The sequence below is a fragment of the Festucalex cinctus genome, chromosome 11, assembly GCF_051991245.1.
Source record: "Festucalex cinctus isolate MCC-2025b chromosome 11, RoL_Fcin_1.0, whole genome shotgun sequence".
Taxonomy (NCBI): Eukaryota; Metazoa; Chordata; class Actinopteri; order Syngnathiformes; family Syngnathidae; genus Festucalex; species Festucalex cinctus.
Window position 1 is genome coordinate 25,008,101 of NC_135421.1, and position 23,073 is coordinate 25,031,173.

Consider the following 23,073-nt stretch of genomic DNA (forward strand, 5'->3'; position numbering starts at 1 on the left):
TTGCCGAGGCACAATATTTGTTTTGAAGTACTTTATATGTGGTTATATAGAGCTATATGCTGTGGTTTGATGATGTATGATTACATTTGAAGAGCAGACACCAACAAAACTTGTATTGTTCTAAACCAGGTGATGTCAAACATAAGGCCCGCGGGCCGGATTAGGCCCACAATGTGGTTTAATCCGGCCCGCGAGATGATTTTGTAAAGTAAAAAAAATAATTTGTAATGTCGGACTACAGTCGGCCACAGTCAAAATATATAAAATTTGTAACTTCACAAGCAGTCCTCAGATGAGCAATGCAACTTGTACGGGGGAATCGTCCTGATGTCATGATGTTACACACAACTTAAAGTTACGGTTTGTTTAATTATTATTTTTCTTAATCATAGACCGAGTAACATGTTAAATACGACACAAATTCAATTACTGGTAACACAAATAGATATGACAAGGATTAGCGTCCTTATAACGTCATTAACTGCGTCACGCAATACTTTCTGGGAACAATATATATATATATATATATATATATATATATATGCAAAACAGGTAGATTTAACACATCCAGGACTCAGTGTTGCCGGGTTCCATTTGCATTTTTATTATTTTTTTTAGAACAATATGATGACAGTTGAGCTCCGTAATTCAGGGCTGGCACACAAATAGAGAAAATCAGCGTATTAGTGACGGCAATCGTTTTTAAGTTATATACCGTTATTTTACCGATGCGGCCCACTTTGTAATATATTTTCCTTCATGCGGCCCCTGAGCTAACATGAGTTTGACACCCCAAAGTGATTGACAATGCTTCAAATTGTCCTGTGGAAAAGTTGAGCAAAGTTAAAAAAAAATAAAAAAATCGAAAGATCTTCACACATAACCAGGCCCATTTAACACAAAACTTAACTGTGAGGTGAATGAATTGTACGGACAGTTGAAAAAATGTTATATTCTTTATTCTCACATTGTATTTGGGTCATATCAACAATAGCAAACCTTCTCAAGAGCATGCTTAAAAACTTTACACTTTCATTCAACAAAAGCTATTAAATAGTATTTACAGGAGGGGGCGGGTGGCAAATCTTCCACTGTAAGACATGTTGAAGTGATTTCAAACCTCTCTGTGGTCATAAACACAACACAGCCAGAAATGTTGCAGTGATGGAGAAAAACAGCTCGCCCCCAAAAGTATTGCACTAACTTTTTATTTTTGTAGTGTTTTGAACACGAGGGTCACAGAAACAGATTCCTGGAGTCCTCCCGCTTGACGTGCTCGGCCGCCGCCTTGTCCCCGCACTTGCTCCTCTTGTTCTGGTGCGTCTTGACGTGCTTGGCCAGGTGGTCGCTCCGCATGAACCTCTTGCAGCAGTCCGGGCACACGAAGCGCTTCTCGCCCGTGTGAGTCCTCAAGTGTCGCTGCAGCTCGTCCGAGCGCGTGAAGCTCTTGCCGCAGAAGAGCCAGTTGCACACGAAGGGCCTCTCGCCCGAGTGCCACCTCAGGTGCGCCTTCAGGTGCGACGTCTTGCCGTACACCTTTCCGCAGCCCGGGATGTGGCACACGTGCTGCTTCTTCTTGCCGGGCTCGTCGGCGGCGCCGGAGGCGGACGCCGATTGGCAGTTGGGGCAGCGGCACCTGCGGCAGCGGCGAGCGGCGGTCAGGGGCGACTTGGTGTGGAGGAGGGCGGCGATCTGCGTCTGGTACTGGGCGAAGTCGGCCGTGTGGCCGTGCAGCACCAGGCCGCGCTGCAGCTGGAAGCGGTGCGGGTGGCCCACGTGGTTGCCCTGCTGCAGGCTCCACCACGGGATGTCCTCGGCCGGGTTGGGCGACAGCTGTCTCTGGGCGAAGGTGGGCACGGCGGGCGGGATGGGGGCGGGCGCCGCGTAGCTGACGGCCGGCACGTAGGTGGGCGGGCAGGCCGACTGCATGGAGCACGGCAGCATCTTCACCGGCGAGAAGTCATACGGGTAAGCGGGGTCGGCGGGCGGGGTGAGGGGCAACTCGTGAGGGGGGCCGAACGAGCCCAGCGGCTGCGGCTTGGAGGGTAGTCCGAAAGTGGGGTTGCCGGGCGGGCTGGTCTCGTTAGTCCACGGGTGGAACAGGCGCGACGGTGAGCCCAGCGTGGTGGGGTCGTAGGGGACCTGGAGGAAGTCGGGGGGGCTGGAGCCCGGCTGGTGGTGGTGGTGGTGGTGGTGGTGGTGGTGCCCGATGCGGTTACAGGTGGCGGCCAGGAGAGCCAGCGGGGAGTGCTTGCAGTTCTCCGGGGAAGAGTTGGGAGTGCGGTCCTGGAACGTGTGAGAGACATTTTTCAGATTGGGTGGGGGGGACACTTGACATGGCCACTTCAATAGGTCCACCGCTACTTTCTGTTGTAGTTTGTCTGCCTCATAAGCGGAAAAATACAACATATTGTTACATTTTGTTTGTCGGTCTTATTAGCTGAGAAAGTTTGAGAAACAACTCTTGAAGATTTACTCTACTAAAATGTACATATATTGAAGCAAAGCCTCTTAAAATTATAATTAAAAAAATGAATTTATACTAGTTTGTTGGTCTCATTTGCTTAACAAAGCATCACAAGCTACTCTCTTGACGATATAGAGGAGTTCTACATGAATAATAAAATTAAATCGAATTTCTATTAAGTTTCTCAGTCTCAGCTGAATGAGGTAATGAGCAGAAACGGATTTTCTTTACGATATACACTAACTAAACAAAGCATACAGTTACATACAGCTCAAATATTTAACTATAAATGTATTTAAAACGTCGTGGTTCCGAGTCACTTAAAAAAGAAAACAAGTTAAATACAGTAAATTCCGATTTTTAACAGATAATTCAGGGCAGGTGTACCGCCAGACCAGATTGTTTGCTTGTCCCTCAAAAAGTTTCGACTTGAATTAGGACTTATTCTCAACTTTCTTACGATGATTTGACCCATAAAAATACATAAAAAAAAAAAAATACGTTATCATATTTATGCAAAGAAAGTAAGTGACCCCAAAGTTGTTCCAAACGAACCTGCAGAAAAGCTTGAAGCGTCTCGTTCCGCAGAACAGCCACCGCTGCCATGTTCCTCCTCCGCCTGGGCAACAAACGCGCAATACAAACGCGCCCAAAAAAAAAAAAAAAGTGTCTTAATTCAACAAAAGTGTGCTCATCGGTGGTAAAATAAGCCCACTCATCCAAAAACAAGTCAGTTTGGAGCGAGCATCCGACGTGACGCCTTCCTCTCCGGCGGATCTCCTTGCACTATCTGACGCGGCGGCGGATCACTTGAGAGAACGTGATAAGCACTTTGGTGGGCTGCCAGCCACTCACAAATAAGATGGCAGACTTTGAAGTTTGCCGCTGTCCAATCATCAAAGAATGGCGGTTCTGTGAGAGAAGCAAGCAAATCCTTTGAATCCACAAAGCTGCTATGGTGTGTTTGTGGTGTGGGATAAAGGAGCTGATTATTAGCAAGGGGAGGCGGGGGAGGGAGGAGATAAAGGCGGGACAATTAATGAAGTAATCACTATGTGGGAAATGTATATAGACAAATAATTGGATTTTCCCCGATCAAAGCCCCCCCACATGCCGCCCGGAGAGCCCACCGTTGGCCGTCCCAGTCATCTGATCCGCTTTTTGTAATTAAGGATTTGTAGTAGAACGCAGAGCCACAATGTGACATTGTTATCTCCGGAGATCTCCGAGAACTCGATGGGGGGATACATCAAGCGACTTGACGCCACGACTTTTTCATCTCTTCGAAATCGGCGTCTCTGTTCTACTTTGCTGTTTTACACTTCAGTCGTTTCAATAGTGGGGTTTTTATCGCTTTTAAGATGTGTTTCGGAGTCATTCGCTTCTTATTCCCGACGCCAGAAGTGCACTTTTACTTAATTATTCTCTTCCACTAGATGGCAGAGGTGAGACCAAAATGACAATCGCGAGCACGCCCTCTTGTGGCATCTTGGAACTATGTTGAAGTGAGTTGAGATTTCTTTTTAAGTCACGTTCCAGCATCTTTGAAGTCCCAGATGGGAGTTCTCCTTTCGATTAGTGATGTCTTGATTAAAAAGTCTTTATGGTTGCTCACAGCACAAACAGGAAACCATTGTCCATTTTATAAAGGGTAAACATGCTATTTTTCATCTAAAAGATGAGTCAATGATGATGATGATGGCATTTTTTCCCCAGTATTGTTGTCATAGTTTTATAAAGTCAAAAGTACTTTTTTTCTGAAACAGGCGATAAAACTTGTTATAGTTGTGAATATCAGCTCGGCGATGGTTATCAAGCTTCCCCCAGCCGAAACAATCACTGTACACTCAACTAGTTTGGAGAGGCAGATTTTTGAATTAGATGTGTTCCTTTGATGGGATTAATGTTCTTAGTCCTCTCCCACGGCTTTCCACACACAGTCATGAGGGAGAGATGGCGGGTGGGTGGGCGGTTGGGGGGTGGGGGGTCGTCCTGCTGGGCTGGAGCCATGTAAGCTACAACTACAAGAAGCACGCACATGGCCGAATGATATGAACACTAGCGCAGATTAAGCTTGTTTACATGAAGTGGAGGCAAAGCGACGAGGCAACGTTTCGTAAACATTCGGAATGGGAGTGACTGGTGACTTTTCGATGAACTCCAAACATGGAAAATGAAAATCCATATATTGTTGATGATAGATGATTTGGATGAGGTGTCATGGAAGATTCGATTGCAGTAGTTGAGGTTATGAATGCATGGACGAGGTTTTTAGCAGTCGAAAAGGAAATGATTTTGAGAAGGCAAAGCATGATTTGGGTCACTGAGGTTAGTAGTGGTTTTGAGAAGTTTTGAGGTTCTGAAGGAATGACTTGGAATCAATCACAAGAAGGAGTCATGCCGCATCACTCGAAAGTCTTTTTAACTTGATTTTGGTGTCGGTATCTCCCAGAACTGTTTTTTATTGTATTTTATTTTTATTATTTTTTTTTTGGGGTGGGGGGGGTTGCTATCCCAAGTTCTGAATGCAACGTTACACATCCAAAAATTGGCTTTGGGATTCCCGCATATTTTAGTAGCAAATGTATTTTTTATAAATATGTAAGTATGTCGTATCTTTGCCTCTTCCACTTACACTTCCAATTCCATCACTTGAAGCTTTTGTGCTTGTTGTGCTTGATGTTAGCTCATTTAGAAGCGGCAGATTTATTTATTTTAGTATTTATTGTTCATTATTATTATTTTCCCAGATTTTTGTTTCATTCTTCTTATTTTTACACATTAAGATATGACAATATATAAGACAAGATAAAGTTAGGCATTAAATCCTCTATCAGGCCTGAAGAGTCACGCTTTCAGATTATCTTAATTCATTTGCTCCCAAAAATGTATAAATACGTTCTATTTTGTCTCAAATTATCTATTTTGTTTGTAAATATGTCCCAAAGATGTATTTATACGTTTTTTTATTTTTATTTTTTTTTAATGCTAGAGCAAACAGAAGCCTTTGATGCAGCCTCTGAACCGAAGAGAATGGTTGAAGCAATGGTAGTTCTTACATAAATGGCCAGCAGGTGGCAGCAGAGTATAAGAGATCTAGGGCCATGTTGCAAAACGCTTTTTTCCCCTCACTGTTTTAAACAGATTTGTGAATAATGATGTAGATTAGCTATATTCTAATGCTAATTGCTGCAAAACAGAAACAAACATTTTTTTTTTTCCTGATGAAAGAAGACACGCTCATCTTTCTTTTGGTGGGTTCCATGTTTTTATAGCAATAGAACACAATATTTCGTGGGCCTTGCAAAATTAATCAAAATCCAGTAAAACAGCCGGGAGCGAAGGGGGTCGCTTCAGTGAAAAAGGCTACGAGTCAATGAATTAAATCGATACCAGATTGAAATTGCAATCAAATGTGAGCCTCTCCGCTAGAAAAGCTGCATTTGGATCATACATGTTAAGTACATTGACACCGCAAACCAGCAGCATTGGCAAATAATTGATATCTTCCTTTGAGAAACTCGGTTCAGCACATAAATTCGACTTCTTACATTTTCATGCATTTCAATGGGACTCCAGCTGAGGGACGGATTTGGCCGGGCAGGCGCTTTGAAATAGTTTTGGGAGAAATTCCCCAAGTATGTGCTCCAACACAATGTCCGGCGCCCGAGGTAATCGACTTGCGGAAAACCTTTACCATCTTACGGCCACGCTTCAAGTTTGACAGGGTCACATCGCTCGAGTCAAAGTTTGCCTGGCGCATACTAAAAAGCAAAACGGGGAGTCGATTTAAGACGAGGGGTGAAGCTGCTGTTAGGAGTGCCAAAAAAAACACGGGAAAAGTCTGAGTGGGTTCAACTCTCGTCTGATGTATTCCAACTTATTATTTGTACTTTGGCCTGATGATTAATTGAGCAAAACGAGCAAACTATTTCCTCCATAATATTCAACAGGTGCCACCTCTTTGCCACTGGTCTTGGACATAAAAGACACAAATAACGGCAAAATTGTGTTGCCCTGAAGACATATTAAATGTGCAGTCTTGGCTGTGGCAATCGAAACAACGGAGATTGCACAAACCTCATCTAAGAAACAGCAGGTGGCAACTTCTGAGGGTATCGTTCCCCTTTTTGACGAAATGGAGAAAAACAGGCACATTAGCAACCAAATCACAATAGAACCACGTTTATTTGTGCCATATAAAACATCAGTTTTGTCATAAATAAATACAAATGTGCAAGAGATGTAGTTTGTTGACGCTTTTTGGTTTCAGGTCGACTTTGCTGGCGAAGAAGGCAATCTGCAGAGGAGACAAAAAAAAAAAAGATCCAAAGTCACATTAGCCCAAATCACCTGCACACGTTTTCACCATCAATCTGTTTAATGTGATATTTAGTATGAGATCATATGATATTTACATTTTTAAATTGAGACCAATTTTTGGGGGAAAAGTGAAAATAAATGAAACAAATATGAATGGAAAAAGATTTTTTTTAAATCCAGTAAATGAAATGTATGTAATTCTTAAATGTTATATATATATATATGCGTTATAACTTAAAAATGAGCTTGCAAGGCAAAGCAATAAAATAAAATAAAATAAAATAAAATAGAACAAGTGACTCATTAGTTGGGGTACTGGTATCCATCCATTTTATTTATTTTCTGTTATGTATATATGTGTACAAGTATATACTGTAAATATGTACTATATGTTTCTGCACATATATTAGGGGTGTAACAAAAAAAAAATTTGATCAGAAAATGGGTTTTGATTTAAAAGATGTGAGCATATGAAATCAAACCAAATCAATTCAACTTATCGATATACATATTGAATTGTTTTTGATTGGAGATATATATTTTTGTAGGAAATGGTAAACAAAGTACTGACAAGTTTATGAAAATGATGCCAAAAAAAAAACTTGCATCGTACCTTGTCAAACTGAGCCGTACTATATCGAACTGAAATCCCAATGAATCGAACCAAATCGTCCTTGAATCATATCAAACTATGTGTCAAGATACGTGTCAAATCGTCTTATCGGAGAGATGCACTCCCTGATATATATGTATAGTATGACTTGATTGCGGACATTGTGATAAAAAAAATAAAAAATAAATATCGTGAACATTCCGTATTATCTGCTATGAGACTCAGAACCGTGGAACTTTTTTTTTTTTTTTTTCTCTCTTCGACAAGAGAAATTGGAGTTAGAGGGTGGGTGTCTCACATCCTGTGTGAGAGAGGAGAGGGGTGTGTTTGAGAGGGCGGGAGGGTGGGGTTGGGGGGGTGGGGCGACGCTGGAGGCTACGCGGTACTTGAACCACTATAATGGCGTCTTCGTACGAGAAAACATCTGTGAATTTCCTCAGTGATCGACAACAAAGTGGAACTCGGAGCAGTCACTCAGCAGACCTTTGAAGTCGCAGTCTGACAGAAAGCCGCCATTGTTCGCGGCCCCCCCGACGCACACAAACTCCGACTTTGCTCTCCCCTAATTTCCACTGCAACGCGATACAAGTCCACCCCCGCCTCGCCCCCTCTTGATCAAGTGGGAGATGTGTGCATGTTCACCCGCAAAAAAGCAATATGCAGCTTGGCCCGGGGGTCACGTATAGGCGGGGCGGGTCATTGTACCTTCCAGCAGCCCACCCTGGATGCCATAATCCCACACTTAAAGAGGGGAACCGCAATGGACACACTTACAGTTCACGGTGGGACCAACATTAAGGCGACGCACCTTAAATTTACCGTCGCATTTTTTTTAAAGAGTAACATTTTAAGTATAAATACAGTCAAACCTCGGTTTTCGAATGCTTCTGTTCTCGACCAAATCGGGTTTCGACCAGAAAATTCGAGAATTTTATGTCTCAGAACCCGTCCAAAAAAAATCGACCAAACTGAAAAAAGCCGAGCGTACCTGAACGCGACTCACCCGGGAAAAAGAGCCGAGCGTACCTGAACGCGACTCACCCGGGAAAAAGAGCCGAGCTAACTCGAATGCCCAGAATGCAAGTTTGTTCGGAGCAGACCTGTTCATTGTTAATTACGCAAATCTTTATTTATTTATTTATTTATTTTTATTTTTTTTATTATTATTATTTTTTTAGTTTTGCATCATGTAGCCCCTAATCATGGGTCCAAAGAAAGCAAGTATGTTTTTTTTTTATTTTAATTTTTATTTTTTTATTTTTTATTTTTTTTAATTTAGATAGGATCTCTTGTATTAAAATAAAACAGTGTCTATTTCTACCCTTTTCTATTTATGGTAAACAGTATACAGTGCAGTTTATGGTGTAAAATAGTAAAAAAAAAAAAAAAAAAAAAAAAAAAAAAAAAACTTGGAAAAAGTTTTTGTAGACTTGGAACGGATTAAAATTATTTACATTAATTATAATGGGAAAAATTGTTTCGGATTTCCAACAATTCGCTTTTGGAACAGCCTTCTGGAACGGATTATGTTCAAAAACCGAGGTTTTATGCACGTACCCAAATTGGTAATCTCGCCCTCCATTATTTTATCTTTGACTCCAATCCAAATGTTACTCCCCCTCCACCCTTTGGCTATGACAACTTTTTCGTTCTGCATCCCGGACCAAAACAAGTCGGCGGGCGCTTCTCACACTGTTACCCGTCCAGTGTTTATTCAGTGGCAGCTGGTCGCTCCATCTGGGAACGCAGCGGCGGGGCAAAAAACAAAACAAAACCGGTTCCACCTTCGGCCATGCCAAGTCTGCTCGTGCCCTCCGCGCTCTACAAACGGAGAGAGGCGAATCACAATTTCACGCTCTGATTTGTCAAGTCCCCTTCCAGCACCGGAGGCAGCGAGGAAACTTTCAAGTTGGTGAATTTTCACGGCCGGCAGAATAACAACGTTCACGTACCGTTTCGATTGTTTGAGAGAAGTGGTTCGCAAAGTGCGGTCCGAGTACCTCTAATGGTATGTGGGCTCCCTCTAGTGGTATGTGAAAGAATCGCTGAATAAAATTCCGATACAAGATTTAAAACTCAAAACAAAAATAAACATATCAGAATGGAGCTTGTCAGTATTCACACAGCCTGTTTAATTGTTTTTCTCTTTACAATTTATGGGCGTGTCAGGCGATGCAAATTTTTAATCGTAATTAATCCCATGACTTCAATAGTTAACTCACAATTAATCGCACATTTTAGAACTGTTCTAAATGCACAGTAAAATGTACAATATTTTTTTCTAAGTTTCATATTCTTGTTAACATAAAAGTGGGAAAAAATGTTAAATAGAAATATGCCTCTCTACGAATATATGCATATTTATCAAATTTATTACAACTAAATTCTGACGTGGATGTGCCTGCTGCGTCGCGCATAGAATTCCCCCAGTTCAAGCTTTCCAAGTAAGGGGTGGTCAAAATTAATGCACAAAATTTTGAGACCCCTACTTTTAATACCCATGTTTAAAGGGATACTTCACTTATTTAGCCAATAATAGCAATAAAAAGTTAATATTTTGTCTATAATTAAGTTGATACTTTCATTATTTTTCACATATAATTAGAATTAGTACCTTTGAGAACACATTTTGCAACTTACTGTCGACTGAAAATGACATCACAAGGGCTCATGTAACCAATCACAGCTCACCTGTTTTCTAGGTTTGGTCATGTGACATTTACAAGCTGAGCTGTGATTGGTTACCTGAGCCCTTGTGATGTCATTTTTCAGTTGACAGCAAGTTGCAAAATGTTTTTTTTTAAAGGTACTAATTGTACGTGAAAAATAATGAAAATATCAAATTTATTTTCGGCAAAATATTAACATTTGACTGCCAAAAATGTCTAAATAAGTAAAGTATCCCTTTAAGAATAGTTCAGTGGTACACAATTCAATGTTAAGTACAATACATTTTCAAATACGTTCACATTTAATTTTCAACTGTTAGTGTATGTAAACAGACAATATATCACATATATTCGTTTTCCTCTTTGCTTACCAAGTCACTGAGAGTAGTTGTGAAACCCTTCTTTTGTTTTTGGCCATATGTATTATACTGCCCCCGGTGGCCAGGTCGCACACTGCAAACACTGTTCTGTAGTTCTTGGGGTGAAACATTTGGTCACAGCTAAGTTTAGCAAGTAGCAAACTTTGTTATTTTTATTTTTTATTTTATTTTTTTAATACCCGTGCTAATGTTAACAACAAAACGGCGCTTGGAAGCCCCTCAGCTGACTGCAGGTGTGAGGAAGCTGGAAACAAAAGCCAGTGTAACCCCAATGGCATCTTTTGTCATTAGCAGACCTTTGATGCAACTCAACAGCTTCTTTTTTATCTCCTTGTTGCTCGACGCCTCTTTTTTTTTTTTTTTTTACCCTCCCCTCTCTCCGCCCCACTCCGACACTTTCTTCATTAATACTGTCTGCAGGCAATGTTCTTTCGCTCAGAGCCCTCCGCGCACATCTGGCATCCGGCTGACGCTCGTGTTTGTCCGTTTGTTCGCTTGCGACCACGAGGCAGCAAAGAGCAATCGCAATGTCTGCCTTCATCCGTGTCATTTCCACTAAAGTATCTTACCCACTCACGTTTTCCCAGAACTAATTGTTGCTTGGGATCAAGTGCAAACTTAGATCAGTTCATGTAAATGGATTCAATGCTGACGTTTGACAAGTTTGCATTTTGGTACGTTGTCGCAAGGGTTCGGAAATGGGGGCTTGCTCACAACAATGACGTAGAGCACAACCCAGTGTGATGAAAATCGGGCTCATCTGGATATCAAAAGCAGGTAAAGTGCATTAAAACAGTGTTTGAAAAGGCTTCACATGAAACGGCGGTATTCAAACTCTCCCTTTGAACTGAGAGGATACAGAGACAGGACAATGTCGGCCTAATCGTGTCCTCGCTTTGAAGTAAGACATCACTATTAGGTGAAAAGGTAAGTATACTTCTTCACAAAATAAAAAAAAATAAAATAAAAAAAGCTTTTCATCGTTTGTTAGGGCTGCAGCTCCAGCGATTTCCATAAAGGTTGTTGGGAACTTTGGATAAAAGTGTTGGGGAGGGAAATGAATCAGTGCTGTATTGCATACGAGCTCTTATGAGCAAACCACTGGAAGAACATACAGTTGAAGTGAATGGAATAGCGCCGGCAGTAGTGTAAGCCATATTAAAGTAACGCCCTCTCACATGCCAGATGTTGGCACTTTTAATGAGTAAAAACAAGAAGGAACACGATTTTATGATGATGTATAAAAAAACAACAAACAAAAAAATGAAACGTGTTTTATTTCAAACTTGTATCTCTCTGTTCACCTGCCAAAGCTTCAGCTTGCAGTGGTGGAAAGTAACAAAAATCCTGTACCTAACTTTTATCAAGCAGTTTTTTCAGGTATCTGTACTTTACTTGTTTTTTTTCCCGTTACTAATAACTTTTTAATTTTATTCCCCACATTTGAAAACTCCATCTATGGCCTTATTTAAGATTTCTTGTAGCACAATTTGTGGTGAATACGTTATTTTGCATGGCAGCCAAAAAACTACAAGCATATGGCTTTTAAAAACTCTCCAACTAATATGAAAAAACATATAGGTGTGTTTTTCAGTTACCTTTAGCGAATTTAACAGTTTTTTTTTGTTAGTTTACAATGTTAGCAAAAATAGGAGAATGTGCTGTTTAGATAGCATAAAAGCCGTTCTTACGCTAGCTAGCTCTTAAATAACATCAAGTGACATGTAGCATATGTTTCTTAAGCACTATATGCAAGTTAATCGTAGAGGGAAATTATTTCATGTGTGGAGAAGTATTTTTCTACATTTTGTGTTGTTTAGCTAATTTAGCATATTTTTAAAGTCAGTTCACAGTGCTAGCAAAGCTGCTAGCATAAAATCAAGCAACATTAGCTAACTCTGAAACAACAGGATCATTTTTTTTCTTTTAACTACAAGCAGTATATACAGTAATTTAATAGAAGAGGGAAACAATTTTTTTTGTGCAGAGGTTTTTATATATTGTGCGTTCAGCTAATTTAGCATTTTCTTTTTAGTCAGTTCACAGTGCTAGCAAAGCTATGGGAACACGTTGCTTTGCTAGCATAAATGCAACATTAACTAACTCTGAAACAACAGTCAGTTTTTTTTTTTTTTTTTTTTTTTTTTTTTTTTTTTTGGTAACGTACCAGCACTACGTTTGGTAAGTTAATAGAACTGAAACAACTTTTTTTTGTTTTTGTTTTTTTTTGTTTTTTTTTTTTAAGTACGAGCACTACGTATGGTAAGTTAATACAAGAGGGAAACAATTTTTTTGCGGGGAGGTTTTTATACATCGTGCGTTATTCAGCTAATTTAACTTTTTTTTTGTCAGTTCACAGCTATGGTACCACGTTGTTTTGCTAGCATAACATTCAAGCAACTTTAGTTAGCTCTGAAGCATTAACATGACATTTAACTGGACCCCCCCCCCTCCAAGTACAAACACACAAGTTAGTAGAAGATGGAAACTATTTTGAGAAGAATTTCTTTTTATTGTGAAAATGTATAAAAATTAATTTGTACTGTTGTACTGAAGTAAATTTACATTATTTGATATTATTTTTGAAGTAATATTTGCTGTAGTTTTAGTCAGGCTTTTTGAAAAGAATAAACCACAGAGCTTCAACTGTTTTTTTTTTTTTAAATTTTTAACAAATATATCTGTACTTCTACTTAGGTACAGAGTATGATTACGTTTGCCATCTCTGTCAGCACGCCAGAATCTTGTACAACCCCCCCGACCATATTTCATAACATTTGTCGGTTCACGTCACACATTCATCTATGACGCCTCCGCTCATTTTCTCTCATATGCTAACACAGGCAATCATCCAGGGTGTTAATTTGGCAGCCAAGAAACTCCCACACTGGCGCCGTTTGTCACTACGGTCCAACCTTGTTATTCAGAACCAGTGGGCCTATTTGAAATTCTCTCCGTGGTAGAACAGGGCCAAACTTAATCAGGGGAGCATGATCACACTTAATTGATTCAGTGTACTTTTAAGATGCACTACAGGGTGCTGGGGTGACCTATTTCCGGCTGCTCTTCAGAGGAACCAACGATCCCAGCAAGGGAGTAATTATTGCAGTCTGTGTGACTACAACCGGAGGTGAAAAGCTTCTCAACTAACTATGACACCACATTATAACACTGCTAGTGGTCTGCACTATTACGCTTTGACTTTTTTTTTTTAATTATTTTTGCCTCTTTAAATATGACCTTAAATCGAAGAAGATCCATGTGCTATCATTTATGCAATTTAATTGCAGCTGCCACTTCTCAACACTGGAACTAAAAAAAATCAACTTTGAAGTGTGTAGAGTGGTACTTTTGACTTAACAGGTTTAAGTTGTTTCTGTGACCATGTTCGTAACTCAATTTACTTATTTACATTACTTGTAAGTCAAGGTACCACTGCACTCTAATAATGTTGGGTTAAAAGCAAACCAAATTGGGTGAAATAGCGAACTAACGCACTGCTGGGTCCAAAAAGGGCTGAACCAAGACTGGGTTATTTATACCCAGTTGTTGCTTCAGCATTCCCACAATAAGTCATAAGTTATCTTTCAGGCTCTTATGACATGACCACAGATTTCTTCTTTGCCATCACTAAAAGGAAAACTTCTTGCTTGTTTTGTGCAACTTCAGTGTCATTTAACTTTAGAACTTTTAATTATTAACAAGAATGAAAGTGCTCAATTTCTTTGTTGCTTATTTGTTCCAAATCTTTTGAAGAAAGAAAAGAAAGTGTTTTTATGTCCGTACTGCTGTCCAAAAGTATCAGTTGTAAAAGGCACTGAGTCTGTGCTTGACCTCCGCAGTACTAAAAAGTGGAGTTGGGTGATCACCTCAGGCCACTTTAAACCCAAGCTAAGTGAAGACGGCCTCGCTATCTAGGCAGAGCTCTAATGTTTTCCCCTCTGAATATAAGCAAGATCAGATCCTCAGTCATACCACCCTACTCTTCCTATTAAGATCAAAATCTCCTCTCAGGCCCCCGGGTGTCAACAAAGAGAGATACAGTAAATGATATGCAAATTGAAAGAGGGGGGGAAAAAAAAAATAAAAAATCGACTCGCCAGGCCTAAATTTCCGACACACAAATTTGAGTATTTAGGGAGGAATTGGCAGTGAGTTTGGGTCCTGTCCGGGTGGTGATTCCACGGCTGAGGGGGAGGAAAGCTTCTCGTGACTACTGAGAGATCTCAGTGAGAAGAACATGTGCTGAGAGTTTTGAGCTTCAAAAGGATTTGTCTTTGGATCTGTGTTAAGACGTTCAATGTAATGCTTTTAACACCACTGTGTTTGAGGCCTCGTGTTGCAATGATCACAGAATAAAAAACAAACTTTTTCTTCTGAATTGCTTGAACTTGTTTTGCTTGATTCAATTATGTCAGCATTTATATTAATAAATTGTAGCAGTGAAGAGGAGCAAGGGCTGTGTTCAGTTGTGCTTCGACTCAATAGAAACGGAACGCATTAAATTGGAAGTCAACCTTAAACATTTCTTGACATATGTGACCTCACTAGTCTAAACTTGGCATTCTGATTTAATATTACATTTGTCGAATATGAGTTATGAAACAAAATCCAGCACTTTTTCTCCATCTCAGGGGGCGGACATTTTGCCACGAGTTGTCAACTGAAGATGACATCACAGTTGATCAGGTCTCAGGCAACAACCAATCACAACTCAGCTGTTTTCTGAAGTGCGCTGTGGCAAAATGGCCGCCACCTGAGATGGATCAAATTGGCTGTATTTTGCTGCTTAACTCATATTCATTCCACTAACGCAATATTAACCAGAATGCAACATTTAGACGAATGGGACTGCATAGAACATATTGTCAATTAAAAAAAAATGGTATTCTCATTCATTTTAACTACAAATCAATAAATAACGTAATTTGCATTTTTTTTTTTAAACAAAGTTATTTTTATACTTAGCTACCACATCTATTACAATCTAGCGCAAACATTCTTACGCTGTGATTGGATGGTCAAGGATGCAGAGGCGGAACTTCCGCCTACTAGCTCAAAGGCTAAAAATAGACGAGCTTTAAAATAGACGTACACGATGGCAGTAAATAAGATAAGTAAATAAGATTGAGAAATTGAGATGGATGTAATGTCTCATTTCACAGATCCGGTCACTGACGTCATTTGATTACGATCTCGAAATTTGCATATTATTATTATGCAAACTATTGACCAATCTACCTGATCAGATCGGAGGTAAGTCTAGTAAATAGTGTGTCCTCAATTTGCGACAGTCATATGACAATTTAGCTCCTATCATATGATTGCTTGATATCGTGATATTAAAACTGCCAAAATATCGTCGTCGTCATGTTCACGATGTTTAAATGGAACATCTGTTAAAAAAAAAAAGAAAAAAAAGTTAGGTTGATTTCCATTTGTGCAGTTCTAGCACCCTCTGCTGGCTAGTTTTTTAGTGCAATTTAATTTTCATTAGGGATGTTTTGGCCCTTCTGTGTTTAAACTAATTGTCAGATGAAGGGGAACGTAATATGCCTATGAAGCAAGTCAATATGTGGAGGAACTCAATATGTCTGTGCATTAACAAAATAATAATAATAATAACAATTAGGGGTGTGAATTGCCTAGTACCTGACGATTCGATTCGTATCACGATTCACAGGTCACGATTCGATTCGATACCGATTAATCCCGATACGAATTTATAAGTCGATTGTTGCGATTTTTTTTCATTCAAATTTAGAAAATACTAATCAGTAAGCTTGTAGAGTGTAAGATTTATATGAAAATGTATTATTTATTTATCTGAAATTTCAGTCTTATAGAGGTTGTAATCGGTTTCATGTTTGAACAGCATTAAAATAAAATATTAAGGCTTAATGTTCCATTCATATAACATTCTTCCATGCTCAAGGTGTGAATCCTAAAAAAATAAATAAAAAAAAAAATAAAAAAATAAAATAAAAAATAAAAAAAAAATTCTGCCGATTATTGAATCGATTCGAGAATCGCGCGATGTTGTAGTATCGCGATATATCGCCGAATCGATTTTTTTGTAACACCCCTAATAACAATGTTATGTACAAAAATCTTTTTTTCGTATGAGCTTTTTTTTTTTTTTTTTTTTTAACAATATTGTGACCTTTTTTAAATATCGTCAACCTCCCCACAATATCGTGATAATTACCGTATCGTGAGCTTCATATCGTGATAATATCGTATCATGGCATTTGGATATCGTTACATCCCTATTGCTTGTAAACTGATGTCCCCCTTTTTCATATTTGATTCTGCTCTTGTGACAAGCCGGCGGTGATTTACTGCGCCGAAAAAGTGACATCACAGTCTAAATGTGATCCGTAAGCGAGTCGTCCCCGCAGACTCTGCGATCAGAGAGGATTAACAACCATGTGCATGGCACCGCACGTCCAACAAGGAGGATGTTTTTTGGAGTGTCTGTCTTACCGGCTGACGCGATGTTAAGGCTGAGCGCTGGCTAGAACGGGCGGGCGGGTGGGGACCGGGCTCTCGTACTCTTCTTCAGGGATGGACTCCGCCATTGACAGTAATTTGTAGTACTCATCCTCTCCGTCCAGCACTTTGATTTGACTGGAAGGGAGACGACAGGTTGGGATTTGCGTTCGCTGTCGTCAAAGAAAATCAGGAGAGTTTGTAAATCACGACGTGCGCCGCTGTGTCATTTATAGAACAAATTCAATTCGGACCTTGAAGAATTAAAATGGTCATGCTGACAAAGCCGTAAGATGTATCTCTCTAATGACGCGGAGGAGCGCGGAAGCTCAAACCAAGCTTGTTATTTTGGTCGCTCCATTTACATTACAAGACAACAACTCCATTTGCGGGTTCTCCAATTCCACAAAGGGCCTGCTCTGTTTCCAGTTGCCGCGCGCCAGTTGGAAAGCAGTTATTTACCCAAGTTTTCTGGGCTTCCTCTTGCTCCCCTGGTAATCCAGAGTTCTCTGAGGAAAGGGCCAAGAGCACACAGTCAAAAGATGAGCCGAGAGTCATTAATTTTTAATTCAAAGTGATTTTTGTGTTGAATGCGAGCAGATGCTGATAATATCAGAAGTCACAGCATAATTTTTTTTCCCCTGATCAAAGGGCTCAAGTGAGTCTGATGAAGCATGCATCTTGCTCAGCTTTGATAAACCGCATCAATTATTCACCGTGAAGGCAGACATCCTGACATGAAAGCAACAGATAAAGAGCATAAGCACATGTTCAAGACAAGAGGCGCAGAGACGTCGGGAGGGGGGGGGTGGGGCTCCAGGCTCTGGCACAGGTAGCTTTAATTGTATTATCATGTGCAAGCAAAGTCAGACAAAGGCCTTTATGGACACTTTGAACTCACATTTAGCTGGTTGTAGTACAGGCTGTCTTCGGGGCTGTTAAGCAGCTTGGGCTGCTGGCCCCGCCGGCGAGGGGTCCTCTGCTGGAGCTTCATCACTGGACCTGCAACAGAGGAAGAGCAGGGCGGGGGTCCAATTCAGCATTAGCGTGAAATCCCCTAAAAACAAAACAAAAACTAAAGCATCAATGTGAGCATGACAGAAAAAGGACAACCAATAGCAGTTCAATCTTGACGCCAGATTCATTTTCAGTCATTTACAATTACAGTCATTCAGCCTTTATCGGATAAGGAAGCGTAACGGTTGCTCAAAATAAGTAAATAAGTAAGTAATAAATAAATAAAAAAAACTTAAAGTTATTTAACTTTATTACAATTCACCACTGTATTTTGACTCTCTTACTTCAATAAGACACAATTCATAATCAAACACATTAAATTCCACTGGTTGAAAATCGCTTCAAGTTGTAAAGATTAAAAAGATATGCTTTATGATATCAGCTATCAAAACTGTCTGAAGATTTTTTTTCCCCCCACAACAGCTCCATTAAAAGTTCAGTCAAAACCGGACTGTTTATGCCTAAGACCTATTTTGCTCATCCATCCGCTCGAGCACACCTTGCGCGGGCTTTTAAAGGTTACAAACGCTTCTAAAGCCAGATACTTTTTACAATAAAGCATTCATATTTAATAGCAGATAATGTTTCAGCTTCTTTGCTGACATTCCGGGTGAGAACGCTTCTTCATCGTGGCTTGGCCTCGCTTTACCTTGACTAAAGCTGAATTTGCTCTTTCCATCTCGACGCTACTTTGTACTCGCTCGGAAGAGACCTCATCGCATCTCAGTCATATACATCAAAGCGCCCCCCCCAATCTCTCCACCGGCTTTCTTAATGTTAGTCAAAGCAGCGCTCGGTTTAACTGAAGTCGCGCATTGTAAACGGCCAAAAAGTTCATGTCAGCTAACGTTAACAGCAAATCTTTTCTCTGCCAGCATCCAAGGTGCACACCATGGCCCCTTTTAGTATTTCATACCGAATGGATATGTGCACTGTAAAGAAAAGAACTGACATGATTTGTCAGCAGGAAGTTATACCTAAAGCCTCTTTTTGACTCCATGGTCTTGACAAAGTTTTTTTTTTTTTTTTTTTTTAAAGAAAAGTCCGGGTAAATATAAACATATGATCTACTAATATTAATAATTCCAAAATGGGTTTGATAAGCAAATTACTTATTCCACTGATAATGCATCAAAGTGCTCAATCGCAAATAATGAACTCGGGCATCCTTCAACAAAGCTGGGAAAGAGGATCAAAATGTAGCAGACTGCACACTCCACAGACCTTGTTTTGCTTATCTTTTTTTTTTTTTTTGTTTCGTTTGTGGACACACAAAAGTGTTGCGTGGAATATAAATGATGCGAGTCCTTGTGCAACCCAACCTCCACTTGAACTAATCAACATTCTGAATGCTGAATCCTTTTACTATAATAAAATAGCAAAAATCGGGTGTTATTGGTTTTGATAAACACCTAGAAAGATGAAGATCTACAGTATTTTAGCTTCTCGAGCTGCTTTTCCGCTTTGACTCCATGACAGCCTTTCCACTGGGCACTTTTTTTTTTTTTTTTGGATCATATTAAAAATAATTCCACTCACTTTGTCCGTTTGTCTTATCAAGCATTCTGCTTTAAAATGGTTAAACAATAAGATGTTCTCTTCTCACGCTTCACCTCACTGTGAACTGTCAATCAAATACGTTTTAAGTTTTAGTGCTAGCCACTAGCAATATATCGCGCTAGCTAGCTAGCTCACATGCTAACATGCGTCCAAATGATAATGACTAGCATGGTTGTGCCCTTGTGTAGGATCTCTTAACAGAGACACATGAAGAAAGAAAATTTGAAGGAAGTTAGCTGTTTACGTTAGCTTGAATAGCTACAAAAGATGTGACACTTGGGAATTTAAATAACAAGACCGAACTGTTTCGTCCAAGAAAATGTTTTTGTTTTCTGGGTTGTTAGCCTACTCTATGCTGTAGTTGTAGAAATTGGTCAAGTTATTTCATTTTTATTTTATTTACTGTTTATTTGAAAGTGACAATGCACATTGATACACTGGTACAATACCTGCGTAAATGTGCCGCTGTTAGCATACAGCTAATTTACATTCCCATACCCATAAAACATACACAAGTAAGAAAATACTTTCATGTATCAAAAACAAATATCTGAATTCACTCTACAGGGTCTTTAGGCCTATTTCTATGAAATGAGTTTTGCATATTTAGGTTGAAATGTTAACATTTAGGGGCACACATGGTGTTGTGCTTAATTGGTGGAACAAACAGTCTGATCTACTTTTGACTACGAAATAGTTGACACTGATTCACCAGTAGTGCCTCTACTCGCCACGATTAATCACCAATCAGCTCCACAAGGCTTACAAACCCGAACTTTTCAGACTTATTTCTTTAAAACAGCTTGTATAAGTTTGATGATCATCGTTTAAGACCATCAAGAGCAATCGTTCCGACCTGTGGTTGAAGCGAAGTAATTGCCATTTAAATCCCCGTTAGACTATTTTCCTCAAAGTGTTGGGCAATAATCTTTAGGCTGGCTCCTCCGCATCGCCATTTATCCATTCTGACCCCGCAGCGATGGGAGCGTGCTGCAGATCAGAGGACGGGTCAGGCTTCCCATCTAGGCACCTCTCTCTGGGAAAATCGCTGCCATTTGATCCAGGCGAGCCCCAGAGGAATGCTGCTCGTGCAGATAGACGGCAGGCAGGCAGGGGTGCTGCCAAGCTGGCTTCTGGCGTGGCCTGCCTGCCTGGACAACACAGCGAGGTCAGACGCTGGTTGACACCGGCGGGGGGTTGGATTGGGGGTTCCCAAATGCTGTTTGGGGTGGGGAGGGATAATGGTGGACTGGGAATAAGGAGGTATCGCACGGTTCATACAATATTGATTCCTCTCTATCAAAAGAAAGCCAGCAGAGTTTCCCCATCGTACATGTTGCAAATGTTTGCCGGGCGGGAGATAAAAAAAAAATAAAAAATCTCTTCGGGAGATAGGTGTTCTTTTCTTTTTCAAAGAGCCGCAAGTTGACTCGCATTACATCTCTAAATGCCACTTGGAGATCTGTCGAAAATCCCAACGCTCCTCAGAAACAACATGAAAGGGTCGCTAAAAGGGATTTTTACTGGAATAAATTAAAGATGTATTGATTTCCTTTTTAAAAATCATACACTGGGATCACCTGACCACACTCTGGGTTTGTTTATTCATTTTTTTGGGGGGCTGGCAAAGGGTCGGAGTGGGCAGACACTCAAAAAGGCAGATTATAAAATCATCAGTGGGGGAGGAGGGCCTTTTGATGTTTGATGTCTAAATGAAGAACGTGTAACCCAGACGGCTCATCTCTATCTTAGAACTGCCTCCTTTCTCAAACACACATGCACAACGCAAGCATGGCACATGTATTTAAAAAAACAGAAAAAAAAAGAAAAAAAAAAAAGGTCTTTTTCATCAGCTGCAAACAACAACAAAAAACAGATCTGAAGTTAAAGAGATTTTCCAGAACGTTTGCCGAGCGCCTGAGATTTATTACCCCTTTTATCATTTGGGACAATAAACGCTAACTCATGTGCTTTGCATTAGAAGACAAAATGATCAAGTCCTCCTGCAGATAATGTCGGGCGGGGGGGGGGGGGGGGGGGGGGGGGGGGAAGGAGGGGGAGTTCCTGCATCTGTTTTCAATAACGCGGAAGGAGGATGTTGTTACTTACATCCAGCTTTTCACACTGAAATCAATCATCTCCACTGACAACAAATATGGAACATAAGAAAGCTCTCAAAGAGCGGCTGCGTGGATGAAAAGTCTTTACGGAAGTCGCCCATTAGTAGTTGGACATAATATATGCAGTTTGCGATCGCGTAAGATGACTCAAAGGTAAGCAGAAAGGAGGGATCAGCGAATAACAAAAGCTGGCTGGCAATGGAATGAACTCATTCATGGAAAAGGATTTTTATCTTCATGGACAGGATCTATTACATTATATTTCATATGCAGTGGATATAAAAAGTCAGCACGCCGTTGTTGAAATGCCAGGTTTCTGTGATGTAAAAAATAGAGTCCAAGATAAATCATTTCAAAACCTTTTGCACAATTAATGTGGCTTATAACCTGTACAACTCACTTGAAAACAAAAGAAAGATTTTACAAGGCGGAAGTGGTAAAAGATAAACAAGTGAGATAATGTTCCTGTAGTCATAATTAACTCATTCACCCCCAGCAATTTTCACAGAAGCAATTCCGTTCGCTCCCGGCTGTTTTACTGGATTTTGACTGATTTTGCAAAGCCCACAGAATATTGTGTTCTATTGCTATAAAAGCATGGAACCTACAAAAACAAAGACTAAAGTCTCTTCTTTCATCAGGAAAAAAAAAGTATGTTTCTATCTGTTTCCGTTTTGCAGCAATTAGCATTAGAAGAGAGCTAAGTTTCATCAGTTTTCAAAAATCTATTTAAAATTGTGAGTAATTTAGCTTTTTTTTCTAGATGGCCCCTGGTTGATCTAATTCTAGTTCTGCTGCCACCTGCTGGCCGTTTGTGTAATAACTCCCATTTCTGCAACCGTTCTTTGCAGCTGAGAGGCTGCATCAAAGCCTTCTGTATGCTCTAGCATAAAAACAAAACAAAACAAAAAAACGTATAAATACGTCTTTGGGACACTTACAACATTAAATAAAACGTATTTACATGTTATTGGGAGCAAATGAGTTAACAATCACATTCAAACGCCTGGTAAATTGGAGTGAGCGCACACCTGCCGCCATTTTAAGAAACCAAATAAAGTTCTGATGTTCTATTAGGCTTTTCCTGATATGTTTGTGGGCACATCTTTCAGGACAAGCAAAACATGGCTCGTAGCGTTCTTTCATGGAGCTCATTTGAGTGACAAAAGAATTGACAAAACATTACAATATGCCATGGAACACAGTAAAGATGGTCATGACAACCCTCGGAAAGGTTTAAGATAATACAATTTGCCATCTTCTTCATATGTCTGAGCTGTAGATTAGGTTGGCAAAATTGAACTCTTATCTTGCAAAGGAAAAAAAAAAAAAAGTCAGGAAAAAGTCTACTAGAGCAGCTGAACTTTGACAGTGTGGACAGAAAAAAGAAGGACCCTCACTATAGGTCCAACAAGGCTTTAAATATAGTTCA

General features: G+C 40.1%; 2 protein-coding genes across 10 annotated transcripts in view; both read right to left on the reverse strand.

Annotated features, from left to right (window-relative positions):
* Positions 1–580: 580 nt before the first annotated feature.
* sp5a (Sp5 transcription factor a) lies at positions 581–3,447 on the reverse strand. Its single transcript, XM_077537640.1, has 2 exons — positions 3,023–3,447; positions 581–2,286 (listed from the first exon to the last, which is right to left on the reverse strand). The coding sequence occupies exons 1-2, from the start codon at positions 3,071–3,073 to the stop codon at positions 1,237–1,239; spliced, it is 1,101 nt and encodes a 366-aa protein (XP_077393766.1). The 5' UTR covers positions 3,074–3,447; the 3' UTR covers positions 581–1,236.
* Positions 3,448–6,587: 3,140 nt separating this feature from the next.
* Positions 6,588–23,073, reverse strand: part of myo3b (myosin IIIB) — an 81,764-nt gene continuing 65,278 nt past the window's right edge. For 3 of the 9 annotated variants that reach the window (XM_077537413.1, XM_077537409.1, XM_077537412.1), the window contains 4 exons: positions 17,846–17,946; positions 17,407–17,453; positions 16,939–17,082; positions 6,593–6,767 (listed from right to left, as the gene is read on the reverse strand). In XM_077537413.1, coding sequence (XP_077393539.1) covers positions 16,953–17,082; positions 17,407–17,453; positions 17,846–17,946 — 278 coding nt within the window. In that variant the 3' untranslated portion in view covers positions 6,593–6,767; positions 16,939–16,952. Of the gene's footprint in view, positions 6,768–16,938; positions 17,083–17,406; positions 17,454–17,845; positions 17,947–23,073 lie in introns of all 9 variants that reach the window. The other 6 variants (XM_077537406.1, XM_077537405.1, XM_077537408.1 and 3 more) reach the window with 5 other exon arrangements.

Coding starts and splice junctions, on each gene's coding strand:
- sp5a (XM_077537640.1), bottom strand. CDS start 3,073: ATGGCAGCGGTGGCTGTTCTGCGGAACGAGACGCTTCAAGCTTTTCTG. Junction 2,287..3,022: donor CGCTTCAAGCTTTTCTGCAG/GTTCGTTTGGAA, acceptor CACACGTTCCAG/GACCGCACTCCCAACTCTTC.